At 40.5% G+C, this 13,499-nt stretch overlaps 2 protein-coding genes across 2 annotated transcripts; one reads left to right on the forward strand and one right to left on the reverse strand.

Moving 5' to 3' along the window:
- Nucleotides 1–4,875: 4,875 nt before the first annotated feature.
- EAF02_002523 (uncharacterized protein) lies at nucleotides 4,876–6,888 on the reverse strand (the record flags this gene model as incomplete). Its single annotated transcript, XM_038898571.1, has 1 exon — nucleotides 4,876–6,888. One exon carries the CDS (start codon nucleotides 6,886–6,888, stop codon nucleotides 4,876–4,878), a length of 2,013 nt encoding a protein of 670 aa, XP_038762263.1.
- Nucleotides 6,889–11,428: 4,540 nt separating this feature from the next.
- Nucleotides 11,429–13,382, forward strand: EAF02_002524 (uncharacterized protein; the record flags this gene model as incomplete). Its single annotated transcript, XM_038898572.1, has 3 exons — nucleotides 11,429–11,791; nucleotides 11,875–12,131; nucleotides 12,224–13,382. 3 exons carry the CDS (start codon nucleotides 11,429–11,431, stop codon nucleotides 13,380–13,382), a joined length of 1,779 nt encoding a protein of 592 aa, XP_038762264.1.
- Nucleotides 13,383–13,499: the final 117 nt, after the last annotated feature.

Consider the following 13,499-nt stretch of genomic DNA (forward strand, 5'->3'; position numbering starts at 1 on the left):
AGAAAATCTAAAATTATATTATAGAACTTTATATTAAAATCTATTTATATATAAGATTTCAAATATATAATGATATTAATTAAATTTAATATTGAATTCTGAAATGAGTAACTTTTGGTGTAAAAAGTGCTTGCGCACGGACCCGGGCCCTCATCAAAAACACGCCCTCGTAGTAGATCACAGATCATAACGTCGTATTAAAGTTAGTCCCTAGCCTATACAACCATCAAATATGTGGATAGCGATACATCTCATCTAACATTCATCCATAATTGTGTGATTAAGTCGCGGGAAACCAGGTTGTGCATCGATCTTAATACTTGATTTATGCTTCAAATATATGATCTTAATTCCGTAAATTGTAACTTCACATCCAAACACATTCAAAATGTTGAAATTGAGTTGGGAAGAAATGCTGCATGGTAGGGAAGAGGAATAATATAAATTGAAATTACTTTGGACTATTTGAAACAACTTCCCCGCAAAATGCAAAGCGCCACTCCACTACTACCCAGCATTGCAGATTCACAGCCTTTTGGACACACCACAAACACGTTTTTTGATATATTACTGTGTGACCCTTTTTCAATGGTCTGTGTTCCCGAAGTGTCTTGGGTTCAGTAACTCTCTCTGGGACAAAGTCGAGTCAGTTGAATGGTGCAGATACGAATCAACTACCGCGATTTGATTAATCGTGATACGAGGTGTGACATTATCCGTCTCGTCCCCTCTTGTGTAATCTCCATACCACGGATAAGGATGCTACTCAATTATCCGCTCACAACTTTACACGATAGCATCACTCCCGAATCACTCCCGAAGATCTACATATTATGGGCCGATCCAAAGTATATCATAGAATCAAGGTGCCAAATAACCATCCCCCAGCACGCACGACGCTTCAAGGAGTAGCATCTCCGTCATGCAGGAGACATCCTTTAGTCCTCTGAGGAACCTAGCTCACCTCATCAGAGGCGCAAACGGTGCATTTGAACATAGTACGCGTATGGGCGTTTCATTATCCCCACGGTCGTGACTCGTAGCTCAACAGTAACATATGTGTATGATGCTCCATGTAGCATTCGGATAACCTGCATCTGAAAGCATCGCTTTGGGTATTTCAGGGTCTATCGTCTGAAGTTTCCTGATACAAATCGGGACACTACATCCGTGTACCTAGGTAAAAATGCATATCACATCTCTTTCACGCGCCAGAGATGCCCAACCTTCATGGTCTGCCATTTTTGTTTATCTCATATCACTAATCGTATTGAGACGAGATACATGTAAATACTTATTTGGAGGTACTCGAAAGAGTATATCTAGACGACAGAGGATCAGAAGCATGATCATGATCATGATCAACTACCCAGCTCCTCTTCTGGAACACTATCACTGAATGACCGAATCAGGCAGAATGGAAGACTTCATTCCGCTCATCACAACACTTTTGGTGACTCATCTACTTCCTTCCCGAGCTCCCCAAGAACCAAGGAATATACGTAAAGAAAGCGGACACACTATCAACCAAAAATGCCAAGTTAGATGCTGGTGACTTTTCCAGCCATTTCAAGCAACACAAGAAAAAGCCTCTTCCAGAATTTTCATCTCTTCTTATACTGAAGTATCATAGAACTGAATCTTTCCATTCAGCTTAAAATATGACAGGCGGCACTTGTATGAAATGGGTCCGACGTCCCGTATATTATGATTCGCACTCGTTTCAATGATTGATTCAAACAAGAAAATGCCACGGTCGGTTCGGTCCGTCACCCTCTCTCCGCAGTGATTTGAACCCACTTCAACAATTCCGGTGAGAGAATTGCTGACATCACAAGTATACTGGCTTTTCCTCCTCTTCTTGTTTTTTCTTTCTTTTCGACGAGATCTCAAGAGATTTACACTTGGGATCCAAGCCATCGCCTTGAGTGTCGATTTGGTATCAATCTTCATCTTAAATTTCGTCAATAATTTATCAACTAAGGGTATATTCATTTATTCATTAATGGTCTCAGACAATTTACTTTTCCCATCAATCTCAGGTTAAGTACTTGCAGATTTTACAAATTAATAGAGCACCTTTTATTACATTTGCATACGCATGTCATCTTGGATAATACCCCATACTCCCCAGATTTATGCACTTCGCGTGGCTTCAGCTATTGTCAAGGTCTTCTAAGGTTGTCTCAAATAATGTAGTTATTCCCTAATAGGGATGCGGTCTACATCTACCTGCCACTGACGAACCTTGTGATCAATATCTTACCACACATCTTTTACCACAGTATTATAGTGTTCTAACAGCTGTAGTACAGTAGATATTAGTTTCTATATATGTACAACACTACCTAGGTACTACGTATTTGATCGTCTGATAATACTTTAAAGGGTTCATGGATTTGGATTTCAGCCTCAAACCTTATGCTATTCCCATCTCACGTCTCCGTCCCTTGGGTCTTAACTCGGGATGAATTTGAGTTTTTACATGCGAAAGACCCCCAGGTCGTATTAGATGATTAGAGTGAAAGTATATTATCAACTGCCTCGTTCAATTTCAATTTATCCTGCATTTGCGATACTTTGACAGGTATTTTTCTTACAAAGTTTGATTAGGTTCACTGTCTCCTAGAACAATACCCTGCTGTCAGATTTATGCCTGACTTCCTGTGCCATGTGCCAAAGACAAATATTAATTCTTCGAGTCAAGTGACTGCGTCAATACTACCTTACTCATAATGTTGGCATTTAATCTCGAGTCGCTATGGGAGCGACGAAAGCTAGAAATGAAGGGCGAGGGAAGCCTATTGCCGCTTGTTTCCCCCTCAAGTTTTAAGCTGTCGCTCTGGTATTGAAATCTTTTGAACTCTGTACTTAGTAAAGAATGCTAAATAATGTGTTTTTCAAACTATGATTGTTCACATGACAGGAGTTGCATCAAGGTCGAGGAAAATTAAATGATGCTGGTCATAAACCTAAGCTCAACATCGCCGGCCAGCTATCATGCGATGGCAATATTTGCTACTGTCGGATAGTTGCAAAATTGCAAATGTACAGAAACAAATGAGGCAGCCCAGTAGAGTCATATTTCTGAAATGATAAGTCGCGAGCGAAGAGAGTAATTTCGCCCTTGAACTTGGCTTGATTTCTGTGTCCTATCCGTTTTTCCCCTTAACCTCCTGAGGTTCTTAATACAGCAAGTGCCAACTGCTATCAGCCGAAACACGTTTTCACACCAAAACTCATCATTTATAATCATAAATTTACTTCTTATTATTAATATAATATAACTTTTTATTACTATTTATTAGTTTATTTTTAACAACAATTTGATAAAAATTAGATCAATTATTTTTTAGATTTTTATTGATTTTTGTTAAAAGGAATAGAAGTTACCGGTGCTAAGCACGTGTAGTGATTAGTAATACGGTTACTTAAACGGGCTAGATTAGACGAACCATAGACAGGCATATTGGTCACCTCATATAATACTATGAGATGATCAATATGCTTACACGCGTAACAATATAGTCAATATAGAGGCCTCTTCCACCCAATTTTCTAACAATTTTATTATATAGATTGAAAGTTAGAGTATTTTCAAAATGATTAGATTTACTAGTAAAATAAGCGAAAATCAAGCAACTTTTTAATATTTTAATTCAATCTTATAAATTTTAATATTAGAAATTTCTTAGACTTTTGAAATATTGAAAATATCAATTATCATTATATAAATTTCATAAAAACAAAGTTTCATTGAATTCAAATTATTATTTATAGAGATTTTTATATTTAAAAATATAGCAAAATGCCGATTTTTGGTATGAAATTGGGTTTCGGCTGATAGCAGTTGACTAGTACTGTACGTCGAATACTCAAACTTTACTGGAGAGATGTCATTGCAATAATTCACAACTGAGCATTGTTAATGGTGTGGTCTCTATAATTGAAGAAATTGCATGTTTGGAGACTTCCGAGTTCTGAAACTATTTCCAGACCGTCGAAGGTATGAATATATTATGCACCAATTTGTTCCCTTGCAAAGCAGTGAGTTTGAAAATAGGTTGGGAGATTTACCCCGCTTTTCAATGGAAACCTTTCTGTTTGCTTTCCAAACCGACGTGCAAATACTACAAGTATTTCAAGACTTAATTTTATAATCACTAGAGGAATTCGTGATGAAGTACCGGATGTCATAACAAAATGGGATGGGATGGGCGACAAAAAACTCAAATATTAGAGACTTCAAAATATCTCACAAGGTTCTGGTACAGCGAAAAGGCGGGGTAATGGTGGGGATTTGATGATGGGTATACGTATTACGAGAGCGAAAAAGGGCGGAGATGATACTGTAACTAGATTTGGATGGAGATGAAAAGGAAGTGTCTAAATGCGCAATAAATAAATTTGACCAACATCTATGAATTCAAGTAAGCGTGTAGTACAAGTAAAACCACGCAAGTGAGGTACTTAACATCCAAGTATACCTACCTAGTATTTGATAACATTGTGTCTTCCGCACTGTTGCACCTAATTGAAAGACTAAATTCCATAAAGTAAAAAGACAATGCAACCTTCAATTCCTATTCCTCAACCCTCAGTCCTCATTCTAAACATGATCCCGACTCTTTACACCTGAAAGTGCACAAATCCATAGCCTAATCAATGAAACCACCCCTATACTCAAGTCTCATCTACATTCCCCTCGTTCGTATATTCGCGGTTTCGCCCCGCTGTATACCACTCATTAACGCCTGCCTCATTAAAAACAGAGAGAACACCACACCATGCACTGATATCATCACAAGCGCGTCGCTCTTACTTCCAGACTCATGTACAGCCTACCCACAGGCAAATTCGCTCGCTTTCGAGAAATCAGTATAAACCTCTCCCACTTGCTAACCTAACAAAACTATATGGAACATTTTGTCCGACCAATAATCTTAGCGTCTCTACTGTTGTAAAGGCACTCGTATCAGCAACTCCATAAGCTGTCCATCCACATCCTTCTGCGACAGCCAATGGGTCTCCTTTCCTTGGTCCATGAGCAAGATCGACGAATACTTTTCCTTGCCCTCGAGAATCTCTTCCATTAAAGTATCTGAGAAGAGGTTGTACCAAATGAGTCTTCTCGGGCGGTAAAGCTGAGATTATCGCAAATGGAATGTCGGATTTCGTAACACTTTCCATTGAAGTGAAAGACTCGACACCCGCCGCCAAAGGACCATGTGCCTTAAACCCAATTGTATAGATTTTTCCAATATTCAGGCTCCTAAGTGCAAATATCACCGACGCAGCATCTTCTCCATTACTCGATAAAATAATAGCAGCTCGATCTTTATATGCCGAAGGTGCGAAATCACGTGTAAGAGTTGCACGAATACCTTTCCAAGTCGCATTATCCCCTATGAAAGTCGAAGATGGTCCTTCACCTCGTACAACAATAGTATCAACAGCACCAATAGTACGCGCTGCATCTGATAGCATAGGTATGTATGGTTGTGAAGATGGAAGAGGTGGATTGATATATGCGCCACCAAAATTAGGTTGTAAACAGAAAGCTTCGACGGATCCTTTGACACCTCGGTCTAATGATGCGAAATTATGTGGTAACCCTAATTCATTGAAACATTTCTCAAAGAAGGTTGCTTGGGGAGTGGTGCGGAAGGTCCCGATAGCGTAAATGTTTTTCTTTGGCAATTGACCCATGGTTGCTAGAGCACCATTAATCTCCGCGGCACTCATTTGACCTGGGGCCGCGACGATAGGGAGTAGAGGATGGGTGATAGGTGAAAAGACTGTATTGAGAGCACGAGATAACTGTCCAAGTTGTCCCATGTTGACGGCAGACAACGGAGGTCCATCAGGGTTGTTGGCTTTGATTTGAGAACGAAAGTACTCAAGTTCATAATTCTCAGACATAGAATTAATAATGGTAATCATCTTGACAATATCTCCATATTTTCGGCTCTCTTGGAAGATGTTTTGAGCCTGAAGCGATGGCCACTTGAATGTTCCGGAGAAGTCATGAAATGCCGAAATGATCCTACTATTTCCTCTTTGCTCAAACAATCTTTTTCTAATATCCTCTGGTAACCAAACCTCAACATCAATATATTCACACCCCCACTGTATCGCTCGGTAGAGATATTCGTAATAGAGTTCTGGGTTGTCCATGGGAAATCGACCATTTTCTCTCGTACATCTGGTCGTAAAAATTATGGGTAATTCTGTACGCTGTCTCAGTAGCATAACTTGTTCCCCAACGTAACTCAAGCTTGGTACAGAATTGAAGGTTCCATCAGTTAGACCTTCCTTTAGTAAATCGACGCGAATTTCTACTGCATCTGATCCAACTGAAAGAATATCCAAATTAGATAATGCCGTCCGAACATCTGGGAACGTGGTAGATATGAAGTAAGTTCTCGGCTTCGTAATGAGTGCTTCATGATGACTGATTTGACCCAAAATGAATGCGATAAATCGTGAAAGATCTCTTCGGAAAAATGGTGTCTCTGTGTAAAGAAATTCATAATCTGTTGAAGCCGATAGATTTAAATCTGGTGGCATCCCCAAAGCCACACAGTGAGCATTAATAGCGACGATTAATGAACGATTTCGGGATTCAATATCACCCTTTGCATCACTTGCTGCTATTCCTATAACAGTTCCATGATCTTTTTCTCCAACATCCGAAAAGCTGGTGGCCATCCTATGTGGTTTCCCGAGTACATCCGCGAAAACAGGAACAATTCTATCTTGACCTTGCCCAAAAACAATTACAACTATCCTCTCATCTCCCATACCAGCTTTACTCCCATTAATAATTCCATTTGTGCTCTTCGGCCGCGTAGGCGTCGGAGACGATTGTTGCTGTTTGGTTGCCATAGATTCGCTGGAATTTGTAATTGACAGATTGGAGAATGTTTGAGGAAGTCCTTGTTGACCTTCAGAACTTCGGACGAAAGCTTCTTGACGAATAATTTTGCCGGTTGTTAGATTTGAAGTGGATGATGTTGTACCTGGGTAAATAGGCTTAAAGTATTTCTGACGGGTAAATGTTAATGAGGGACTATCGAAGGCGCAATATGAATGATAGCTTCGAGTATTAAGTTCGGGGTTGGCGATAGTTGAAGTTTGAAAGTGGAATTAATATCTTGTTTGCGATATTAATGTATGTATGTACCTTTGTAGGTATGTACAAGTCCAATAATCTCAAGGTTAGGATAAAATCGATTTCATACTAAATTTCTCTGTACTACATGGCAGCCCGTGATTTATATATAAAAGTGCGGGAGTGACAGTGATAGACATCCGAGTTGAAAGAGAAGGTAGAACTCTGGGCCAACTGTGAGAGGAAAAGGTATGGGAGGTAAAATTGATATCGGGTATTTCCATGCACTGTACTGCAATATAATATTGAATTGAGATGTGGTGTGGTGTGATTGCGATTGCTTATTCGTAGCTCGTTGGTTTGCTAGAAAATGTTCGAGAGGCTATCGAAATTTCGCCGAAGAGTTTTCGATTAAGTTTTGGAAGGGGGATGAAGGGGGGTGGTTTAGAAAGAAGGCTGATTGAAGTGATGAACTATTGGAAGAAGTTCATGCAACGGAGAGTGAAGAGTGGTAAACGGAGTTATGATCTTGATAGGATTTTAGAGACAGGATTGATAGGGCGATTGCTTCGTTCACTCGTGTGTGTTGATACCGTTCTTTCTCTACCAGCCTCTTGCTGTTTAGATTGAGATTGCCCGTCTGGTGTTGGTAGTGGCGTGTGTTTTTCCTTAATCCGTCGAGTAGCGAGTAATATTCAAGCCATTCTCATGCAATCTCATGCCAAGTTCGATGTGGAAAAAGAGAAAGAAATCTCGTCCTCGGATTGAACAGCAACGGTTATGGAAAAATAGAAAAGATAACAAACTCACTCTCGGTGAAGATTGTTCCACCGACAAAGCAGCTTTGTTTAAAAGGAACCTTGCGACCCTGCATATAAATTTGAGGGCGATAGGTTTAGATGTGATGTTGAACTGGGGGGAAAAACTAAGGGGAATGCCAAAAGATGGGGAATTTGGAGAAGTGGAGGTAAAATTGGTCGGTAGCCAGGGGGTAATAATCTTCCGCCAATGATAATCCCGATAGGTAAGAAAATAGATGGATATCTCGTTTTTTATAGTTATGGAAAAGGATTCAACAAATTAATCTCCGAACACTTCCCATTCAATATATTGCTTGTTTGTTTCTGTGAGGACGCATGGATTGATCAACAGTATCATCTTTGAGGGGAGACGGTATATAAGTTAGACTACTCATACCCGAGGTGTTAGATACGTATGTATGTTGATATCCTCATTCTCTGTCTTGGTCTTGCTTACCTAGATCAAAATATCTACCATTTGTACCTACCCTACTTAGTAGAGAATAAGATTACTAGTCACGTTCGACTTCTCCAAGTTTTTTAGATCCTTGACATCGACAAAGACCTGGTAGTCCTAGAAGAAGAAAAATTGACTGTCAAAGACAATTAGATTGGATTCCATGAGTTCTAGAATAACTTCTCCACGTGCAGATCGGCGGCGTAAGGATATAGATTTCACGTTTTGGTGGTACGTTACACCATATAAAGACGTTGTAGAAATACTTTGAGAATACCCTGAGAATACTTTAAACGAAGGATTTATCCATACATTTTGCCTGATTACCTAGTAGATTTTCACACGAGTTTCAAATTAATTTCCTTCATCACTCTATGGAGTTGTATTGACATCTCCGTACGAATGAATTTGTTTGGTGGATATTGACATACATGCGCAGTCGAAATCTCAAATAATGGAACGGTTTTGTGGATGATAAATTTATGTGGTTAGTACACTCTGAAAGGGTCCTTCTCGTTACTCAACTGACAATGAACTTTGGAAAGTTTGGAGGTTGAATTGTCTTTATCTGTGCAAAACATCATCAACCGTACCCATTTAACGGGAAAATATATTTAGAGTTTTGCCTCTTCACCTATTCAATTAAATGCAAACATCGACAGTACGTTTTCCTTCGGCGCGGACCGAATATTTCAAATCTCTCTCCTTTCATCTCGAGATTTATGTCATCTGAGCGGTGGAAGGATCATTTACTGCTTGTTCATAAAATACTTCCACCTTGGCTTACAGTCTTATCGATATTTCGAGGAACATCCACATGATATAACCATGTGAAAGAGGAGTTTCAGGTTCAGAAGTTTCTCCTAACAGCTTCTTTATCTGGATGATGGTGCATATAAGACGAGGGGAGTTGTTGAGAATATCGTTCTCTGTATATCCTTTGGATTGAGAGACACTTATCGATGCTCCGAAATTGGTTCCTGGGAAAAGGAAAGGGAAGACGAAAATGGGCGAATGTGTAAAGTCTACATCTCACAAGTGTGAATGAGTTCTTCCAGTGCCTTTTGATGAGAGGAATCGCTAGAATACCACTTTTGTTGTTGTCAATGTCACTCCCTAAGTTGTCACTCCCCAAGTCTGGTTTGACAAAGATACACACGAATACCAACGTCAATGTGGGATTCATGACCGAACTAGATTTCCCATAATTGATTAATCAACTCGTTTCCCTCCCGCAAAGATGGCAAGAGAGCTACCCCAGAATATCACAAGTCGAGGGGTAAAAGCTGACTTCGTTAAACATGGAAAAAAGGTTGGTCAACAGTCATGTAGCTACCAATAAATCTTTCAAACATCGGTAACTCGTTTACCTGGTCTATCGATACATATATATCCGTGGTTAATGACGACGATGTCGTATCTCACCTCCTTCACGTGCGTCGGTTCCAAGGTGAAAAGTTTCTCCTCACTCCACAATCACCCCCACCTCGAGAAAAAGAATCCCCCACGTTTGAAAAGTCATTGGGTTAAGCCGTAGTATAACCTTACCCGATTGACACCGGAATCTTTGCGCACGAGCACCTGATTCCAATCCAATTCAATTCAAGCTGGATGGATCTCAATCGAGATAGGATGGAATTGCTTACATATGTATCTCCGATCCGATCCGGCCATTCCGGATTCCGTTCAAAACTTCATGAGGTCTGATGTCTACCCAGGTGGGTAGTAGGTACGAAGTAAACGACGTTACCCAGTAGTTCCCAGATGGCGAAACTCACTAGAAGGGATTTCTTTGATTGTAGTAGTCTACTGTTTTATTGTCTTTTTTTTTTTTTCATTCACCGTTGGGCTAGTATCTCAATTATATGGTTAACATGTTTCGAAAATTCTAGAAACTCAATTGTTCACGTCGTTTGGATTTTTTTCTTCTTTTTCCAATCTCCTTTATCGATTAATCTGATGCTGTCGCCAAAGTTTAATTAATTCTCTGGCCATCGCCCTATCGAACGTCATCTTCCTATATAGTAGAACGCCACACCCGCAACGCCTCCTAGAATTACTTGCCCAGGTGGTCTCCACTCCTCCAAATCCCCCAAATCTCCAACTGTAACCCGATTTCTGCACTCCAATTTCTCCAACCATGGAGTCCCCGATACCCCGTATGAAAAAGTAAAGACTATCTCAATTACTTCCTGTGGATGATCAATCAAATTACTTGACTTGGACACGTCAACAGGAGGGACTCAACTACTCACCACTACCCAGAAGGAAGCTGAGATAATGTCACCGAGAAAAGGACCGTCCAAATCTCCAAATCTCCATATCTCCATATACTCAGCTATTGTGGGTATTGACTTGATTCTCAAACCAAAACACGCGACAAATGATTGGAGTTTCGATTAAGATATATGGATCTTTCAGGGGATTTTCCTTAAGGAATTGCACCCGCTCAATGGTAAATATCCGGGCCGCTCGTAAAAAAAAAAAGGGTCAAACCATCAAGAACGACGTCATTTCTGGGCCATTTATCCATTTCACTAAGAGTTTAAAAATCAACCAGAATTTTTTCGAATAATGGACCACCTTCTATGGATCCTTGGGGACTCCAGAAACTCCATATGGAGGTTAGTTTTAAAGACACTCCAACTATTTAACTTTATCATTCCCTGTCGTGAATTCCTTGTGACCTCTCGGACCTGGGATTGTCACAAACTGTTAATGAGATATCACCGCCGGAGGTGAAGAGTCAGGAAGACTCGGCTTACCCCCGTCTCAAAACTCTGTCAATTGGGTAACTTTTTTCATTTCGAATCTAGTATCATTATTTGACACGAGAAATAACAAGACCGAGCAGCGAGCGAATGCCCATTCAGTTCTAGTCTCATGGCTAGACTAGACGTCACATTAAGATATATTTACAACCTCCCTCCTCTTCATCCGTTTTTCGTCTCACAAGTTTTACCTTCATCAGATTTTTCCTATATTTTTTAACTTTTGAATACACTTTAATTTCTAGCAAAGTCGATCTCACACTGTGTTCGTCAATCATCAGTGATCATGGCTCGCTTTGGTCGCAATCGCAATGGCGGTGTCGATAACAGCCATCCATCAACTGTCGTCAATATAGGAAATAACTCGATGGAAGCCACAACTGGAGCCAGGGCTTTCAATGCCAATTCCGAAAAGGGTGTTCATCAATACGAAAATCTCCATGTTCCTTCCATCACTTTGCGCACTATATTCATGACCATCTTGGTTGCAATGGGTGGATTTATCTTTGGTTACGACACTGGACAAATTTCTGGATTCTTGGAGATGGATGTTTTCCTTAAGAGGTTTGGTCAAAGAACTACGAACTTAGCAAAATACCCTAATGGATACTATTTCACAAATGTGCGATCTGGATTAATTGTTGGCTTGGTATGTTGTCACTCCGTTCTTTTATTTGAGCCCATCCCCCCTCCTCACTTTCTCACTCCAAAAATGGTACTAATAACTTCTAGTTATCCATCGGTACCTTGATCGGATGTTTGATTGCTGGACCTCTCGCCAATAGATTCGGACGCAGAACATGTATCCCACCTTGGAGTATGGTATTCTGTGTTGGTGTTGTTGCACAAATGGCTGTTGGTCCTGGTGATTGGGTAGGAATTGCAATGGGAAGATGGTGTGCTGGTTTAGGAGTTGGCGGATTATCGGTTCTTGTACCAATGTACATGGCTGAGACTTCCCCTGTCCCTGTAAGAGGAGCCGTTATTTCGTGAGTATTCCTCTTTGATTATATCGCATCTTAAAAAATCGATCTCGTATCAAAGCATTACGGAGCGCGTTGGCTAATCAATTGAATCGCAGATGTTATCAACTCTTTATTACTATCGGAATCTTCACCGCTGATTGTATCAACTATGGAACCGAAACATTTAGCAGCACAGCATCCTACAGAATTCCTATGGGCGTTGGATTTATCTGGGCAATTATTCTTGGTGTTGGAATCCTCTTCCTTCCAGAGACTCCCAGATACGATTTCAATCATAACAATGGCACAAGGGCTCGAACCACCATGGCTGGCTTCTATGGCGTCGACGAAAGTCACCCAATGATTGAGACCGAGGTAGCCGAAATCGAGAAGGTTCGCATGGCATCCAGCGGTAACCACCCATGGTGGGAAGCCATAACCGGCCCAAGAATGCTTTACAGAGTTTCTCTCGCAATGGGATTACAAATGTTGCAACAACTTACCGGTGCCAACTACTTTTTCTATTATGGTACCACTATCTTTGCTGGCGTTGGTATCAAAAACTCCTACGTCACTGCTATGATTCTCGGTGGTGTCAACGTTGGAGCTACTTTCTTCGGTGTCTATATGGCTCGTCACTTCCGTCGTCGCGAATCCTTATATATCGCTGCTCTATGGCAAACTATGTGTTTCCTCATCTTTGCATCTGTCGGACAATTTTTGTTCAAGGACGCTCCAGAAGGAAGTTCTACAGCTAAAACTGCTGGAAGTGTCATGATTGTCTTTGCTTGTCTCTTCATCGTTGGTTTTGCCAGTACGTGGGGACCTCTTGTTTGGGCATGTATTGGTGAAATGTTTCCATACCGATATAGAGCTGTCGCAATGGCTTTCGCTACTTCGGCGAACTGGTTCTGGAACTTTATGCTTGCATTCTTCACCCCATTCATCACAAACGATATTCAATATGCATATGGATACGTCTTCGCTGGATGTAATCTTGCAGCTTTCTTTGTCGTTTTCTTCTTCCTAGTTGAATCAAGCGGAAGAACTTTAGAAGAAGTTGATGCCATGTATTTGTTGGAAGTTAAGCCTATTGGAAGTCATGCATACGTCTTTGATGCTGCTACGATGGCAACTTTGGGTACGGATATTAATACCGATGCCATGAATTTGGAGACAAGAAATGGTAAGCTTCAAAAAGTTAATGAAGCTGGCCAAGGTGGAGTCTTGCATGATGAGGGACTTCCAGTGGGAAACCAGTCTCCCAAATATTAAATTCGGGTGATGGAGGGGAACCTCGAAAATATGAGCATTTTACTGTTGGGTAGTGTTCGGATGAGAATGATATTCTTATTTTGTATATTATCCCCTTTATATGGGTTGATGGTTAAT

The sequence above is a fragment of the Botrytis sinoallii genome (genome assembly GCF_014898435.1).
Source record: "Botrytis sinoallii strain Bc 23 chromosome Unknown BSIN_003, whole genome shotgun sequence".
Taxonomy (NCBI): Eukaryota; Fungi; Ascomycota; class Leotiomycetes; order Helotiales; family Sclerotiniaceae; genus Botrytis; species Botrytis sinoallii.